Here is a 19,014-nt window from a genome sequence, read left to right on the forward strand (position 1 = left end):
GTGAACATGAAACTCTGAATCCTGATGACATTCCTGTGGGTATTGGTCTTGCTAAAAAGATCATCAAACTTGCTCCTTCTAATTAAGCAAACATTCTGGCAAGCAGAATTGTGTCAAGAAATTATGGTGGAGCTTCTCCAACAATTGGCCAATTCAGTGATCAAATGAGACAATTGGAGGATAGCATGACACGTGTTTCTTTGGTTTCAGCCATTGAAACTCTGTCTGGAAAAATTAAGAATTGCATGAGAGAATTAAAGGATGAATTTAGAAATTCCATATCCCAATTGGCACAAAGGGATAATTTCAATTCTTCCTCCAGGTGGATACAAGTTTCATCTGTGAGGAATACACATGCTCCAAGAAGGTCATTCCAAAACAGTTCAAATCAAAACAGACCACCAAGGCAGTCACGTAGGACTATTTGGATAACTCTGTGTGATCAGTTTGGTGAGAACATGAACCGGTGGGATGGCCAACCAACTTCTAATCTTTTCAGGAGACTGAGGGAATTGCAAAGTGGCAGAACCCGAGGTAGCAATACCAGAAGGGTAGCTGTTACTTCCACAGCTCCCCAGAACAACTCTAATAGCTCCAACAGTGGCTCCAGTTGTAACATGCAAAGTTATAACACTGCACACTGTGCTCAATGCACATGTGCGCATGTTCCCCATAACAAGGGGTGCCCTGCCTCCTAACAGAGGGAGGAGAGGGATAACAGAGATAATAGAGTCTATTGGGATGTGTGCATCCAGTGGCCTGGCACTTCACAATTTCGGAAGTACAGGGCCTTGGTTGACACAGGAGCTCAGTGCACCATAATGCCATCAAATTATCAGGGATCAGAGTCTATAACTATTCTGGGAGTCACTGGTGGACCTCAAGAGTTAAGTAAAGTGGAGGTTAATATAAGTTTAACTGGTAAACAATGGAGGAAGCATACAGTTGTGACCGGACCTGACTCACCTTGTATTTTGGGAATTGATTTTCTGACAGAAGGGCGTTTCAAAGACCCTGGAGGTTACAAATGGGCTTCTGGAGTAGCTTCTCTAGAAATTGATGGACAAAAATTGAAGCTATCTGCTAGGCCTGAGCTTTTTAATGAATCTGCAATTGTGGGACAACATAAGATACAGGACATTAAATTGCCAGTTGCTTCTCAGACTGTTCATCACAGACAATACAGAACCAACCGTGACTCTTTGTTGCCCATTCAGAATCTGATTCGTCAGTTGGAGAGTCAGAAAGTCGACAGCAAAACTCATTCACCTTTCAACAGTCCAGTGTGGCCTGTGCGAAAGCAAAATGGAGACTGGCGTCTGACGGTCGACTACCGAGCCCTAAATGAAGTGACACCACCTGTGAGTGCAGCAGTGCCAGACATGATGGAGCTACAGTATGAGCTGGAATCCAAAGAGGCCAAATGGTATGCTACCATAGACATTGCTAATGCATTTTTCTCTATTCCCATAGCAGAGGAATGCAGGCCTCAGTTTGCTTTCACCTGGAGAGGAATCCAGTACACTTTCAACAGATTGCCAATGGGCTGGATCCACAGCTCAAGCATCTGTCATGCAGTGATCCACGATGCTCTGGAGAAAGGCGGTGCTCCAGAACACATCCAGTTCATCGATGATATCATCGTCTGGGGTAAAACTGCTGAGGAAGTCTTCAAGAAAGGTAACAAAATCATTGACATTCTTCTGAATGCAGGTTTTGCCATCAAACGAGACAAGGTGAAAGGACCTACCACAGAGATTCAATTTCTAGGAGTGCGGTGGCAGGATGGACGCCGACACATTCCAGTGGATGTGGTAAATAGAGTCTCTACCATGGCAAGTCCCACAAACAAACAAGAGACTATACATTTCTTGGGGATAGTGGGATTTTGGAGACTGCACATTCCTGGATACAGTCAGATTGTGAAACCTCTGTATGATGTGACTCAAAAGAAAAACAATTTCCACTGGGGACCTGAACAACAAGAAGCCTTTGACCAGATAAAGCAAGAGGTGATTCAAGCAATGGGTCTGGGACCTGTCCGAGATGGTCCAGACATTAAGAACATTTTGTACGCGGCTGCAAGTGACAATGGTCCAACCTGGTGCTTGTGGTAAAAAGCTCCAGGTGAGACATGTGGACGACCTCTTGGTTTCTGGAGTCGAGGTTACAGAGGTTCAGAGGCTAATTATACTCCAACAGAGAAAGAAATTTTAGCTGCCTATGAAGGAGTAAAAGCATCTTCTGAAGTGATTGGAACTGAATCACAACTTCTTCTAGCTCCTAGATTACCAGTTTTGAATTGGATGTTCAAAGGCAAAGGCTCCACACCACATCATGCCACAGACTCAACCTGGTCTAAGTGGATAGCTCTGATAGCACAGAGAGCCCGAATGGGAAATCTTGAAAGGCCTGGTCTAGTGGAGGTAATCTCAAGTTGGCCTGAAGGTATCAACTGTGCCAAACCTCCAGAGGAGAAAGTAACTCGTGCTGAGGAAGCTCCTCCTTACAATGACCTTTCTGATGATGAAAAGAAATATGCTTTGTTCACAGACGGTTCCTGTTGTTTTGTTGGGAACAAGCGAAGGTGGAAATCTGAAGTGTGGAGTCCAACACGCCGAGTTGCAGAGGCGAAAGATAGAGAAGGAGAATCCAGTCAGTTCGCAGAGGTAAAAGCTGTCCTGCTAGCTCTCAACGTAGCTGAACGTGAGAGATGGCCAAAGCTTTATCTCCACAACGACTCATGGATGGTAGTCAGTGCTCTATGGGGTTGGCTAAAGAACTGGAAGAAGAGAGGTTGGCAGAGGAAAGGAAAACCCATTTGGGAAGCTGAACTGTGGCAGGACATTGCTGATCGAATCGAGAGAATTCCAGTGAAAGTGAGACACATTGATGCTCACATTCCTAAGAGCAAAGCTACTGAGGAACAACAACACAACCATCAGGCAGATCTAGCTGCAAGAGTTTCTCAAGTAGACATGGGCTCTAATCTTGATCTTGACTGGAAACACAGAGGTGAGATATTCTTAGCTCGGTGGGCTCATGATTCGTCAGGACACCAAGGCAGAGATGCAACATATCAATGGGCTCTCTATTACCATCCTTTTGCACGGAAAAATCTGCTCCTGCCACGTCAATAGCAGCAGAAGCGAATCAAGATCGAACTGATAAGGCGCGCGAAATAAAAATGGAGGTCACTACACATTAAGAATTAAGACAAAGGAGACGCCACCTCCGCCATCTTAGCAAGCACACCGTGTTCATTACACACCACCACAGCCGTCCGCGCCCAGCTAAGAAATCCTTTAAAAAAAAAAAAAAAAAAAAAAAAGGCAAAAAAGCGACGAAACCTGTGGCTTCATGAACATCTTCCTGATACCGCCAGCGATGGCTTGGATTTGTGTGACAGTTTGAGGCTGTCCCCTTAAGAAAGAGAATATGGTAGTCGGATGTTTGTAAACGAAAAGACGGATCTAAACTAATTTCATTGGTAGGTTGGGAGGAAGCACCTTCTGAACTGGGAGTGCAGCAAAGTATCCTGGGCATTCCTGCACTTTTCTGGTCAGTCTGTCTTCCCTCCTTCGGTGGCTTTGTAGCTCACAGCGTTCTGGGCTTTCGGCCAAGGCTTGACCTTGAAACTGATAAACTGCAAGGCCTGTATTAACTGCTTTCCATTTAACACATAACTGCTTTTAATTTTTTTCTCTTTTCTCTTTTTCTAACCCTCTCTGGGGAAAGGGGGAGAGAAGGGGGAGCAGAGGTGGGGAACCCCCTCAGCAGAGGGGGGGAAACTCTCATTTCTGTGCTACTTTATTGTATATTTTTGTATATATTGTAAATATTGTAAATTCTGTAAATTCCCCTGTATATCCTATATTGCTTTCTAAATATACAGCATCCAGTGCTTTGCTAATTCAGCTGTGAGTTTTTTTTCTTCACTGTCCGGGGGCAGGAGTCCTTTCCCTTCCAACCCTACGACACCTTGGAAGCTGGACAGCGCGAACTCTGCCCTAGAACTCCTGGAGCGCTTGCATGCTCACGATCACGGCATTTTTGCACCCCCACTCTGCCGTGAGCCCTGGCTGCCTGATGGTGGCCCCCACCACCCCAGTCGCGCTCACCTCGGCAGCCCTCAGCCTGGCAGCCCTCAGCCCGGCGGCTCCCACCCCAACGGCGCCCCACACTCCGGCAGTTCTCCTGGCGATGCCTCCCGCGACCCCCCATGGACCCCGCGAGTACCGACGGCTCCAATCAAGCGGCATCGACCGACGCACCGCCGACAACAGCGGTCACCCCCACGGCAGCAGCCACCCCCACGGCAGCGGCAGGAACGGCCCTAGCGGCCCCTTCCCCCCCGCAGTTTTCGCTGCGCTACACCCCCCCACCTCCTACATTCCACATGTTATCAGCACTCAGATGGAGATTTCAATTGAGTCCCGATGGGGCGATCGGTAGGTGGGAGGGAGGTACAGGGAACTGTCCCGCTGCGCTGGTGGAAAGGTATTGTGGGAAATGTAGTCACAGATGGACAAGGTTAACAATGACTAATCTCTGAACTGACTAATGTTCTTTAACAGAAGCTAGACAAGCCATAGCTACCTATGGGCTACAGTCAGGATACACAACTGCTGCAATCAATCAGTTGTTTCCAACACATTTGTTAATCCCTTTTGACACACGTATGTCAGCAAATGGTGTTTATTACGAGGTCTGAGAGCGATCATGGAGGAGGTGGGTGCCTTACAACCTGGCCTCCCAACTCCCAGTTCCCACAAATTGGGACCTGATTATTATTCATTTGAAGGATCGTTTTCTTTACAATTTGCTCACACTAGGAGGACTTAACAAAGTCTGCATCTACTGAGTCATTGATTAAGGCAGACTCCACCCACCGATATCAAAGGCATGCTTGAATCCTCAAGGCACTCTCTTCCCACTTAAACAGACTCATTGTGACATAGACTTGTGACATCTATAAGTCTACGGATGATATTCTGATTGCAACAAAAAAGTTACATCCAAGACAGTGCTGTCTGAGCTTCAGCAGCAAGCAGACTTTGAAAGTCACACCGTCTTAGACCTTGCAACTCCTCAATTAAATGGTAATTCACTTGTAAATGCCTCGGAAGCCACACCCCAGCAGCCAGCAGACTCTATGAGGTGTCACCATTAACCATCTCATTGGGACGAGATCTTTGCCAGATCTTATCAGCAATTGCAGCTTCCTGAGAAGGCTTTGCAATTAAGTCAGGATTTAGTGATCAAAGGGTGGTCCAAAATCCAGGACAATAACTCTGATCCTGTGTTTCTTATTACTGAGCAGGGTCTAACAGGGACACTTGGTTCCTTTGTCAATACCATCCCTTACATATGGCATTCAATACTAATTCAGACCTGACTCACGATATGAAGGTAGAAATGCTGGATATTTTGGCATTTGACAATGCTAATGAAGACCCTAATAGAGAAACAATAGAACTAGTTCACACCTTGCTAGCCACCCACCCCTATCCCCACCCCCAGAAAAGGGAGGATTTTCTGGTAGGACTCTTGCCAACCAAAGCTCTGCTCTGATTTAAAGTTACAGTGATAATTTCTTCATTTCTGATTGCAATGTCCTTAAGCGATTTGTTATCTAGAATTTTGCCAAGTTTTCCTGGTAAGCATAATGAATGGTAAGCATTTGATATTTACAGATACCCAGTACATAGTAATTGTAGTAAGGTGTAAGTACTTAGTAATGAGTTCACATTGTAAGATTTCTTTTGGTTCAAACCTTCTTAGTTGTGTGCCATGGCATTTCAAAGGAGCTCCATGTAATATAGTTAAGATTTGTAGTAAATAGGTATTCATTTTAAAAAGTATTCCTTAGCTAAGGTAATGTCTTTATATTTCCTTCTTAGACATAGACTAGAAAAAATACAAAAAAATGCAAAAAAAAAAATGGTAAACAAAAAGGTAACATGTGCAAGGAAAAAATTTAAACATAGAAATATATAACAAAAGCACAAAAACTCTGGATACAAAACATAGAGTACTAAATAACAGAATAGTAATAAAAAAGAAGAGCAGCAATAAAAACAAAATATTAAAAACAAAATATGACACACTGAAAAATCATAAAGATTACTAACACAGAATAGCTATTAACAGAAAAAACATAAGAATTGTTAGCAAAAAATAAAAATAAGGATTATCAAGACTACTAGATTAAAACAAACAAAAATTTATATAAAGAAAAATCAAGAAAATTAAAATGAAAAATGATAATAAAAAAGAATTGATAGAAAAGAAGCAGGTTAAAAAATATAATACAAAAGCAAAAATGAAAATTAAAATAGACAATAGATTAAATAAAACAAACATGCAAAATAAAAAATAATTACAATAAAGAATATAAGATAAAAAATAAAAGATTAAACACTAGATAAAAAGAAAAAATAGAAATTACAAAAATAAAATTAATTGAAAATGAAATATTGATTAGAATTACAAATTAAAATACAGATTAAAAATTACAATAACAAAATAAAAATTATAATAATGAAGGTAAAAAAGAAATAAATTAAAAATTACAAAAAGTAAGTTAAAAATAGTAATAATAAAAATGTAAAGAACAAAGAAAATTAAAATACAAAAATAACAAAAATTAATTGGGAATAAAATATATATCAAAATTAGATTAAAATTAACAAAACAAAAAAGTTAACAAAAAATAATTAAAAAGTGCAGATAAAAAAAAATATACTAAAATGCAATGAAGAAAAAACCACATTAAAACAGTATAAAAATAATTTAAAAAGAAAAATTAAAATTAATTAAAGATTAAACAAAATAACTAGATTAAAAGGCAAAATATTAAACATTTAAAAATAATAAATTCAGAATAGAAAATAATAAAATTAAATGAAATAACAAAAGAAACAAAAAATAAATAATAAAAGAGATACAATCAACATAAAGGGTGAAACAACTCAAATTAGAATTAAAAAGAAAAAATATAAAAATAATTTACAAAAAATCAAACTGAAATGAAAAGAAATTAAAAAATTAAATAAAAACGATTGTAAACATGTAAAAATAATTAAAAAAATTAAATTAACTTAGAAATAAAATATACATCCATATAATGAAATTAAAAAAAAATGAAATAGATTTATTGAAAGTAGATTTCAAAATATTAAAGAAATGAAGCAAAAAATTAATTAAAAATTTTAAAATAGCTCACATTAAAAACAAACAAAACCACTCAAAATTAGTTACAAAATCTGTGGAATCATAGACTCGTGGAATGAGTCAAGGTTGGAAAGGACCACAAGGATCATTTAGTTCCAACCACTGCCATGAGTTCCAACCACTGAGTTAGTTCCAACCACTGAGAAGTTCTATACAGAAGAAGTTCTATACAGAAAGAGGGATTGCGCTATGGAATGGGTTGCCCGGGGAGGTGGTGGAGTCGCCGTCATTGAAGGTGTTCAGAAGGAGACTTGATGGGGTGCTTGGTGCCATGGGTTAGCTGTTTGGGTGGGTTGGATTGGTTGATGGGTTGGACACGATGATCTTGAAGGTCTCTTCCAACCTGGTTTGGTTTATTCTAATAAAGATTTGTTTATTCTAACCCTGAGAGCCCTGAGTCAACTAAGAGACCCTGAGAATCTCTGTTTCCCTTTTCTTCACTTCATCGGCGAAGAGATAAACTGTTTTCCATTTTTTCTCATTTCCTGATTTTCTTGAACTTTTGAATCATCTACATCTGAGTATAGCTGGAATGGACTATTAACTTTGCTTACGAACTGTAAATATTGTCTTGGATTGGATGGACACTATGAACAGCCAATGAAATTGTTTAGAAGGGGTGGACTGCTATTGTGACTGTTTGAGGCTGTGCCTTTAAGAAAGGGACAGTACTGTGGCTGAATGTTTTATAAACAAAGGACAGGTCTAAATGAATTTCATTGGTAGATTGGTAGAATGCAACTAAGTTTTGAGTACGACTGAGACTTTCCTCAGCTCGCTCTTCCCTCCCTTTCCAGCTTGTCTGCTTCTAGGCTCTCTGCCAGACTGACCTTGGACAGATAAGGCCTCTACTCACATATTCTGCTTTAATTAACAATTGCTCTTTTTCGCTCTTTCTAACCCTCTTTGGGGAAAAAGGGGAGAGAAGGGGGTACAGGGGGGGAACCCTCCTCCAGAAGGGAGGGGAATTTCGTTCCTGTATTACTGTGCTGTATATTTCTATGTATATATTGTAAATATTCTAAATTGTGTATATATACCCTGCATTCCCTAAAACTGCTTGTAAATATAGCATTTTCCTTTTTTGCTTCTCCAGCTGTGGCTAGCTGTGGTAATTTTTTTTCCTTCACTTTGTGGGGGGGAGAAGGCTGGGCCTTCCTCTCAAACCCACGACATGTGTCCTGACCTGCTCTGTTCCCACATCCATGAACATCTTCCTTCCCCGACCCTCTCTGTGAATAGCTCATGACCTTGCAAGTGTTTGTCTTGCAGCTTGTGTAGTTCATGGAATTATAGAAAAGCCCAGGTTGGAGAAGATCTCAAAATATCCTCTAGTGCAACTTTTTATATGAAAAGGAATCTAGATGAAAGACTCTAGCACTCTGTCCAATAGCATCTTGAAAACCTCCAGCAATGGGGGCTCTACCATATCCCTGAGGAGATTACAACAGCAATTGATTGTTCTCAGTGTAAAAAATTTCCTTTCCTATGTTGTGACGAAAACTGGTGCACCTTTCTTATTGTGAGGGTCATGGAGCAATGCAACAGGCTGCCCAGAGGGGTTGTGGAGTCTCCTTCTCTAGCGATCTTCAAAACCCTCCTGGACACATTCCTGCATGACCTGCCCTAAGCAGTTCTTTGCAGGGAGGTTGGACTTGATGATCTCTGAAGGTCCTTTCCAACTCCTAGTATTCTATGATTCTATGGGTTTTGTCCCTTTTCTTTTCCATGTGTCCCCTTGTGAAAAGAGACCTCTTCATAACCACTCAAGTATTGGAGTAATGTGGTGAGATGCTCCCCTGGGCCTTCTCTTCTCTATGGAAAAAGGACCTAACTCCTTCAGTCTTTCTGCAAAAAGTCTCTGTAGCATCTCCCACTAGGGATGCCATGTTTACACAGAACCTCCTTGCACAGCCCATGTTTATTGTCTGTGACCCTGCCACTCCCCCTTGTTTATATTCTGTGGCCTGTATTTATATCCTGTGACATCCGAGGCCCCGATGCCTGTCCATGTTTTTGTCTTCCAACATCTGTCGCTTTGTGCACTTTTGCTCAAGTTCAAAGTTTAAAATGAAATGTAGTCATAAGAGGAAGATAAAAAAACACACAAGTGAAATCAGACACCTATGTCCTTGCTTACTTCTGCTGATCTACTTGATAGGAATTGATCTTTCCACCCACCTTGATATGCAGCCAGTGGACCCTTTGTACTGTGTGGGATGCAGAGATCAAAACAAGCACATTTTAATGAGCTCATTTCTAACAATATTTTGAAGCTGTCTTTTTCTAATGCATCTCCTAAATTCTTTCTGGCTATGCTTTGCACTTATCTCATTAGAAGTGTACTCTTTCAGTTAAGCTGCTGATGTTGCAGAGAAAGTTACTGCCCTCAGTTGGAAGCTGAAATAATTTGAGGTGCCTAAACTCACATTTATGCACAGGCACATAGTTAAAACTTTCAAATTCATGTTGACCTTTTTAAGTGAAGCAGCTCACTAAACTTCAAGATCTCATAAAAAAAATCAGTTAGAGGGAGAAAACTGAAAATGGGCTCATATATTTTTATACTGGCTGGTTTGCAGCAAAAAAGTACAAAATCCTACTTCCCTGAACACAGGAGCAGTAAGTTACTGCTCATGCATACCTGACTTTATTTTAATCATGGTCCCAAACCATGTGAGCTCTTCCTAGGTTTTCTCTCCTGAGCCCTATCCCCAGAAACACTTGGCTATGATTTCTCAGGCTGTCCACCTGCCTTTCCCGCAGTTTCAGAGCTGAGACTGCTGCTTAGTCTCAGGCTTGTCCTGTGCTCTGTTTGCACAATGAGAGTCCAAACGATTCATGGAAAAATTTCTTCACTGTGATCTGTTAAATTCCCATGTTAGCAATGCCTTTCTCTGTGCTTGCATTGGACTTTTGAGGCTCCTGGTTTTCTAAAGGGCCTAATGACATGCCATGGTTAAATTAAACAATGGCCGGGGAGGACATGTTGGCCAGGAGCTTTTACTGTGCCTCCATTACAGCTTTCTGTTTTCACAGTCAAGCTGTGCAGTGCTATCCCCTTCCCCCTGCTGGGAACCTACTCGAGAGGCTGCAGCAAAATCTGTTCTAGTATCTCATTACCTCGTGATTGGTGCCAACCCTCCCAGAGCTGCCAGAGCAGGCTCTCCTATACCTGCCTCCTCCGGTCTTTCCCCTACATTACACTTTCTATTTATGACTTTTGTGGGGCTGAAAAGGGGGATAGACTGCTCTCATGAGATAGATCTTACACAAGGACACCACAAGAGGGCTGGGGCCAAACGGTTACTGCAGCCACTGTGGTGTCTAGGGGGGATGCCCACAGCCCTGAGGACTCAGGGAGTGGAAAACACCAGATGTCAGTCAGACATGAACTGTGACTGTAATGAGGATAATGGCCTGTGCTTTAAAGAGCTTGAATTCATCAACACTTGGACTGTGTTCTGCTGTCAGACTCAATTAGTACTGTTACACATCATCCTGTGATTTGACTTAACTCACAAATTGTTACTTTCCATCCCACAATGATCTGCAGCTAGAAATAAGTCAAGTTTCATGAGCGTGTGAAGGGTGCACGCTCAAAGGTGTCATGCATGCCACAAGTCATGCATATCGCACAGCACCACTCACTTGTCCCTCCTTGGTGAAGGCTGAAGGTGCATAGTGTCACAGAATCACAGAATCACAAAATGTCAGGGGCTGGAAGGGACCTCGAAAGGTCATCCAGTCCAACGACCCTGGCAGAGCAGGATCATCTATACCAGATCACCTTAGACCCACACATCCAGGTGGGTCTAAGGAAGGCTAAGGGGGTGGATGAGGGACTGGAACATTTGTCCAATGAGGAAAGTCTGTGTCCTTTTGGTGCATACACCGCAGGTCATTATTGCCAAGGCTGTAGCACACTAGCACACACACTATTAGAAATGCACCTTTTGTTTCATCAAAAATACAGTGTGCAGCCATGGCTTTTACCTTTTACTATGCTTTATCCACACACTCCCCACCCCCCACCTCAGACTGTATTTTTGTAAAAACAAATGCATGTACTGTAATCAGTCCTTTCACACTTGTTTTTGATAACTTGTTGAGACTGAGCTCTTTATTTTCTTTTTTTGTCCACTGCTAACTGATTCCCATGACATGTTTCTTGACTTCTCCAGTTTGCCAGAATACTTTAACTTTTGACACCAGAACCGCAACAATTTTTTCCAGGATCAGCTTTAGGCAATTAGTGAGGAAAAATAGCTTCTCTGCTCCTACTAAGCAACTTCCTTGCTTGTACAGAAAAAAATTCCTTTATCCTCTTCCATCAACTAGGGAGCTCATGTTGTCTGAGAGGCTCCCTAAATCTTTCCAATGTTGCTGTTTTTCAGAGGCGGCCTCATTAAACAGATGGTCAGCGCTCTTTGCTATGAAATCTGTAATCTCCCTTCCCTCTGATTTAAAACACAGGTTGTTTGAATGAGCTCAGTTTAGGTCTCTCTCCAAATGATCCTAGATGACAGCCTTATCTTCATCATTATCTATCATTCTGTCAAACTTTGTGTCATCTACAGTAAATTATGTCAGCAATGTTTCTTGTATTTGCTTTCAGAACAGTGCAGAAAATATTGAATAGCATCAAGCATACACTGATCCCTGCAGTTTGTTATTAGGTGATTCCCCATTGACAGTCACTCTTTGAGACCTATAAATTAGCACGTTCATGATTCAATTAATGTGTGATTTATTGATGTTGCATGCTGTTCTTTTTAATTGCAATGCTTCAGGAGTACTGAGCTCTAAAAAGCTGTGTTTACCATCATCTCTCAATTCTGCAGTCTCTCCAATAATTAAATCAATCTAGCCTGAAAAAGACAGGGAATCATCTGCCATTCCTTATGTTCTTTTTGTTTCCATCTTTGCTGAGCCTTGCTAATGGAAGTATTCCCATTATCTTGTCCGAGAGTGGCAGTGTAGCTGGCCTGTAGTTACGCAAATAATCTTGATTTCCATGTGCTGATGCCTTCATGTGGGCCCATTTCCAGCCTTCTTGAACTTTCCAGCTTTTCCAGTGTTTATCATCAGTGTGCCAAGTCTCCCTCCTCTAACTCCTTTGTGGCTTTTGATTTCAAGTTACCTGGACCTGCTGATTCTCAAACATGTTCACCATTGTGCTGGTAATGGTATGGGAAGCCACAGAAACCCACTGTTCTCTTTCTGGCCAATACAGAAGTATTTATTGAATGTTTTCACTTTCTTCTGTGGAGCTCCCAAAAGGAGCTTTCTGATTGCAGTTTTACAAGGAAGTTATGAGGTCTGATCCCTGTGCCAAGTTCCCTGTTCATCCAGAGTGTTTTTGTCTGGATCATTTCTATCTGAATATAAGTTGGCAAATATGACTGGCAGAGACTTGCTGTGATATAATCTTGTGGTCCTAAGATATAATCCCTTTCACAAACTATTTAAGTTTGAAAGTGACTGGATTGTTTGTTTCTTTGGGAAAAGCACAGGGAATGTAATTTCTCTGGAAGAAACTTCCATCCACTTTCCAACCTAATCTTATTCATGCTAGTTTATAAATATTTTACTACATCAACATTTTCCTTTTCCTTAAGAATCTTTTCCATCCCTTGCTTCTACTTTTGTATTGTATTGCAGCCATATTATACAACACTCTCTGATGTAATCTGTTAAAGAGCCAAGGTGTTTTGATTTCTCCATGTCTAATAGACTCCCTGTTTTTCCAGACATTCAAGCTATCCTTCCCTGAAATTGTTCCAGTTCAAATTCTTCTTTCCTGACCTTGGGGTGATCAAAAAAAGTCTTATCAAGTCTTTGCATAACAGTACTGATTTTTTAATTATTCTTTTTCCTGGCAATGTTTCACTCAGTGCTTCCCACTTCTCTCTATTAAATGCCCTGTTACATGTATTCTGATGTCTTGTTACTGGGTGGAGGCACTAAGCAGATGACAAGAAAGCTAAAATACAAATACATACCAATGGGCTCGTGACAGATCCATAGACATTTCCATGGATGCTATCACACAAGTCATCCATGACTGTGACATTTTTGCTGCTATTAAGCAGGCAAAACGACTTAAGCCCTTGTGGTATGGTGACAGATGGTCCAAGTACAAATATGGTGAAGCTTGGCAGATTGACTACATCACTCTACCACGTTCTCGTTCTGGTAAGCAATACGTGCTTACTATGGTAGAGGCAAACACTGGATGGTTGGAAACTTATCCAGTTCCACATGCAACTGCACGCAACACCATTCTCGGTCTGGAGAGACAAATCCTGTGGAGACACGGAACTCCAGAGAGGATTGAGTCAGACAATGGAACTCATTTCAAAAACAACCTTGTAAAGAACTGGGCAAAAGAGCATGGTATTGAGTGGATATTTCACATCCCCTACTATGCACCAGCTTCAGGGAAGATTGAACGCTACAACGGTTTGTTGAAGAGCACTCTTAAAGCCATGGGGGGTGGATCTTTGAAAAACTGGGAAAAACATTTAGCACAAGCAACGTGGCTGGTAAATAGTAGAGGTTCAGTGAACTGAGCTGGACCTGCACATTCAGATCTGCTACAGAAAGTAGAAGGTGATAGAGTTCCTGTTGTTAGAGAAAAGAATCTGCTAGGTAAAACTCTTTGGGTATTTTCACCCTCAGGAGTGGCTAGACCTGTCCGAGGGGTGGTTTCAGCTGAAGGTCCGGGTCACACTTATTGGGTAATGCAAGAGAATGGTGAAATTCAGTGTATTCCACAAAGAAATTTATCTTTAGCTAAAAGTTGCATTTCAGACTCTTGTATAGATACATCGCGTCCAAGGAAGAATCTACGAGGAATCTACGGTGCACAAACCCTGAGAACCCTGAGTCATCTGAGAGTCCCTGTATCCCTGTTTCCCTTTTCATTGCTTCGTCTGCAAAGAGACAAACTGTTTTCCATTTTCTTATTTTCTGATTTTCTTGGACTTTTGAATCATTTACATCTGAGGATAGCCGGGATGGGCAGTCTCAGATCTGGCCAGCTGAGACTAGCCTAGCAGTGGGAGGGGGAAGAAGGAGCCCTGGGGGTCTCGGGTGTACCCTCAGGTGGGGATGGGATCTCTCTGGGTCTGTTTTGGGATCTTTCTTTGTCACTGTGCTTTTGCTTTTCTGTAAAAGTTCACTGCTTTCTATTTAAACTTTCCATCACTTTTGCAATCCATTTGTCTGAGTGTTTATTGTTGCCAGGGGTGGGGAAGGGGGCTGCCTCAACCCAGCACATTCTTGGTAGCAGAGGATGGTTAAGGTGGGCAGAGGGTCTGCCCCCACCCCCTTTACATTCCTTGCGGAGCCAGCCAGGAGTAGGAGTTGGTTATTGCGGCTACTCTGCAGATCGAATTGCAAAAGATAAGAGAGTTTAAATTTAGTTCTGGGTGTCGTTTTGGTTTTTGGCATTTGGGGGCTCATGTGTTGTGTTGGGGCGATTGTGTTAAGTTCTTGTGGATTGCAGGGGGACTCCTGGTGCGTGACCAGTGGCACAGAGTCCCTCCTGCTATTTCAAGCAGGGGTGGTTCTTAACCATCGGAATGGGGGCACTGCTTGAGAATGCGGGACCTGCCTTCCTCCACCTTTATTCTCTGCGGAGCGGTAGAAGCGGCAGGGAGTGAAGTGGGGGAGGAGCAGTGGCGAGCAGATCAAAGTCAGGTCCGTTCTCGCTGCGGGGTAGGGTCAGCCGCGGCGAGCGGGCGAGCTCGGCTCTCTATGGGCGAACGGGGACTCCAGCTGAAAGTTGTTCTCAAGGGCCCTGAGGACGTGCTTGTGGCTTTTGCTGGAGGAGGCGTTTGAATGCCCGAGGGGTGGAGGTGATTTTGATTCTGTACCGCGGCGGTAGACGTGGCCAGAGCCCTCCTGTATGCTCGGGCAGCGGCGGGCCCGGCCGTGCGCTCGGAGTGGTGACGGCCGTCCCCGGCTGTCCGCTCAGGCTGCGGTGGCGGCGGGACCGGCCGTGCGCTTGGAGCGGCGCCGGTGGCCCCTGGCTGTCCGCTCGGGCTGCGGCGGCAGTGAGCACGGCCGTGCGCTCGGAGCGGCGATGGCGGTCCTGGCCGTGCGCTCGGGCTGCGGCGGGGCCGGCCCTAGTCTCTTTCCCGACTTTTTCGGACGAGTTCCGAAAATGGCGCCAAGCACCTGGCTCCACCTCCCTTCTTCTCACTAGGTTGTGGTGCAGCCCCTCCCTCTTCTGGGGGAGGGTTGTGTTGTTGGATGCTGTCACGTCTTGGTACGCGAACGCCTAGCGGGAAGGCGGTGTACTGTGACATGCATCCGTAGAGCCTCGGGCCGTGGCTGGAAGCGGTCAGCACTGGGCTTGGGATAGGTCCGTGCAGGGTTGTGGAAGGCTCAGCGTGCTGTTTTCCTGGAGGGGTGGAGAAGCAGTTAGAGCCTGATTGTTCTGACTGGCTTGCCCCAGGAGTGGAAATATGCCGCTGAGTAAATAGAGATGGGAATAAAGGTTTGGTTGAGAAGTTGTGAGGTTCTTTCCAGGTGACCAGGATGTCCAACGGATCCATGAAGAGCTTGCACCGCAGAAGAGTGAACTCTGCATCGCTGAGAGGATCCATTAGATGAGGGAAGAAGAACTGGAATGGACTGACACTAGAGCCTGAATGAGAGACTGTTTGGGTGGACGCCCAGATGGAGACATGGACTTCGCCGAACATGTCATCGGAAGATTTCTGATTTAATGAAGTGTTTGGGTGCAAAGATTATGGTATGAAATAAGGGGTGGCGTGTTGCAGTTTGAGCTGGGTGCCCCCCTGCAATGTTTACTTCCTGTGTCCAGAAGTCCAGCCCAGAGGGGTGGACACAGGAAATTATGTAATATTTCATACCACAATCCTTTGCACCACTATAAGATGCAGTGCGGAATCTCGCACGCTCTCTTTTCTTCCTCCTCCGTCAGCCGGTAACTGGGGGAGATGTCTCCTGGCTTTGGGCCTGGCTAGGCCTAAGGCCACGGGGGGATGGGCAGTCTCAGATCTGGCCAGCTGAGACTAGCCTAGCAATGGGAGGGGGAAGAAGGAGCCCTGGGGGTCTCGGGTGTACCCTCAGGAGGGGATGGGATCTCTCTGGGTCTGTTTTGGGATCTTTCTTTGTCACTGTGCTTTTGCTTTTCTGTAAAAGTTCACTGCTTTCTATTTAAACTTTCCATCACTTTTGCAATCCGTTTGTCTGAGTGTCTATTGTTGCCAGGGGTGGGGAAGGGGGCTGCCTCAACCCAGCACATCTCTCTAACCCTTTTTTGGGAAAAAGGGAGGTAGGGGGAGAGTTCTACCCTTTGCTCCTCCGACTGAGTCAGCCGTGGTTTCTTTCTTTGTGGGGGAGGGAGAGCTGGGCCTTCTCTCACCACCACACTATAATACATCTAGAAGTTAAAATTTCCATAGCAAAATAATAAAACCCTGAAAACTATGCTATGATGGAAAGCCTGAGACATTTGTACTAATGAAGAACAAGAAAACCTTATTTTATAGGCCACCTAAGAAGAAAATAATAAAAATACTAAACACAACTCAAATACAGTTTGTTATGGGCAACGGAGATTGGAATCAGTACAGCTGACCAATATGATCGAGTATTGTTCCTTTATTGTTCCAGTGTTGCAGGCCTATGGTGCAGGCCTGTAGTGCGAGTATAGCACAGTAAAGTGTAGAAGAAGAAGAGACAGGAAAGGCAGAAGTGCGTAGCAAGGGAACTTCTACAACTTATAAAAACTTGGAGTGCCTTGTTGGCATGGCTTCATTGGTTCCCATCGCACTATTACAGATTATTGGTCCAACTACTAACGACACCCAAGGTTTGTTGATGCAGGTGCATGTCCTGTTGTTCCAAGATAACTTTCCATGTTTATAGCTGCCAGTGTCCTGTTTTAGTTACATGCTGCAGACACAGCACTGTTTTGCTACACTGCTAGCTGGCTCTGCATTTATGCTGAGCATGGCCTACCACCATGTCAGGCTCTAGGCCTACACTGCCAGATTGCTCACACTGCTCGTCGCTGGCATTGCCACAGTTTGTCCTTCTCCGAAGTGAAAGCTAGGAGGTATTAGTAGCAGATAAAAAAAAAATCAGAAATGCTTGACATACTAATTTTAAGTACTTGCTCATGTTCAGTATGGTCTCCTGAAAGCTTTACTTTCCATACTGCAACACCTTGGTGAAATTGTTTTCTGTAATTTATGCTGAGCTGTTCTTCTAGAGACAGCTTACAGCGACACAATCATGACAATGTCAAACAGAAACTTCATGGCAGTGCTTCATACCAGACTCGACATATATTCAGCAAGGTGGCCATGGTCAACAGCTCACTGCTACTAGCACAAATTAATGCAAGAACAGATAGTGAAGCTTTGACTCAGTGTAAATAGAAATAAAATATAAATATAAATAATTGGCACATTGTTATCAACATCATAGCAGAGACACATGTCCTCCTCCACATAGACATTATGTGGAGCTTTCTTAATTCTTTGCAAACAGGATCATGTCCAGACAAAGTTATGATGTTAGACAAAGTGGCAGAAGAAAGGCCAATCAAACCAGCAATCCCAGGCCAGGTGCTCTAGCAACCTGCTGTCTTGCACTGGGATCTCGATGCCACCACGGGGCTCAGAGAGGAATGCTGAGCCCCCTAACCTAAATCACCCAAAGAGGTTTGGGACGCTGCATCTGTAGGCTGGACAGGCTGCCTGGCCATGCGGGATGGGATTGAGATGGAATGGGATGGCTGTAGCCCCGGAGGGGCTGCAGAGTACAAGACAGGCAGGAGGAAAAAATGCTGGGGAGGATGAAGGATGCTCATCCTGGGGAGACCCCCGTTCGGGGGATCGGTCAGGGAACGAACCCTCCCGCCGCCCTTACCTGCACCATGCGCCTTTGTTCCTCCAGCTGCCGCGTCGGCAGCGCCCCGGCAGCCCGAGCGCCGGCAGAGCCATCCTCCTCCTCCTCTTCCTCTTCTTCCTCCTCCTCCTCTTTCTCTTCTTCCTCCTCCTCCTCTTCCTCTTCTTCCTCCTCCTCCTCTTCCTCCTCCTCCTCTTCTTCTCGCGCCTGCCCGGCGGCCCGGCCGCGTCGCAGCCGGCGCCGGAGCAGCAGCGCGGCCGCCCCCAGCACCAGCGCCGGCCACAGCAGGGCCAGCAAACGGCCCGGCAGCCCCGCGGCCGTCGGTACCAGTTCCCCCGCGCCCAGCGCCAGCCGCACCGCCGGACCTAGCATGGCCGGCCCCGTTTCCCGCGGTCGGGGCGGAGGATGCTCCGCTCCGCCACGCACGGAAAGTTGGTGCCAGAGCCGCGCTGGCTGCCGCAGCTAGGACCAAACACCAGAGCGGCTGCGAAGCCGTGCCGGGCAGCGGGACCGTCTGGTCGAGGCGGGGAGTGGAGGCGAGGACGTGGGGGGAAGCACAGGGGGGTGCAGACACGTCTCTGCTTACGAGGAGGCTCGTTGCGAAGGGTTTGGCCGCGAGGGCGGTTGCGCGGTGCGGGGGGTGGGGAGCCGCGGGCGCTGCCGATAGCGGGCGGAGGAAGGAGTTAATGCACCGAGCGAATCTTCGCTCTGGAAGAACGCAAGCGGCACATGGAACACGACGGCGGCGCAGTGCGGAGCTACGGGCATCAGCATCCCTCGGAGAACAGGTGTTTGGTGGAGGATGGGGACACGCAGGGATGCTCACAAGTGGTGCATTGTTACACAGTTCGCCAGTCTAGATAGAAGACTTTTTAGGAATGT

The 19,014-nt window shown here is 44.6% G+C and overlaps 1 protein-coding gene across 7 annotated transcripts in view; it reads right to left on the reverse strand.

Moving 5' to 3' along the window:
• The window catches only part of LOC137452680 (leiomodin-3-like), a 78,661-nt gene extending 59,938 nt beyond the window's left edge, over positions 1-18,723 (reverse strand). For all 7 annotated transcript variants that reach the window (XR_010990138.1, XM_068161313.1, XM_068161314.1 and 4 more), the window contains exon 1: positions 18,154-18,723. Coding sequence is in view for 6 of the 7 variants with exons in the window: in XM_068161313.1 (XP_068017414.1) it covers positions 18,154-18,504 (351 nt within the window). In the remaining variant the exon portion in view is untranslated. The remainder of the gene's footprint in view (positions 1-18,153) is intronic.
• Between the last annotated feature and the right edge of the window lie 291 nt (positions 18,724-19,014).

This window comes from Melanerpes formicivorus, unplaced genomic scaffold, assembly GCF_026170545.1.
Source record: "Melanerpes formicivorus ecotype bairdi unplaced genomic scaffold, bMelFor1.0.p_v2 SCAF_57, whole genome shotgun sequence".
NCBI classification, from domain to species: Eukaryota; Metazoa; Chordata; class Aves; order Piciformes; family Picidae; genus Melanerpes; species Melanerpes formicivorus.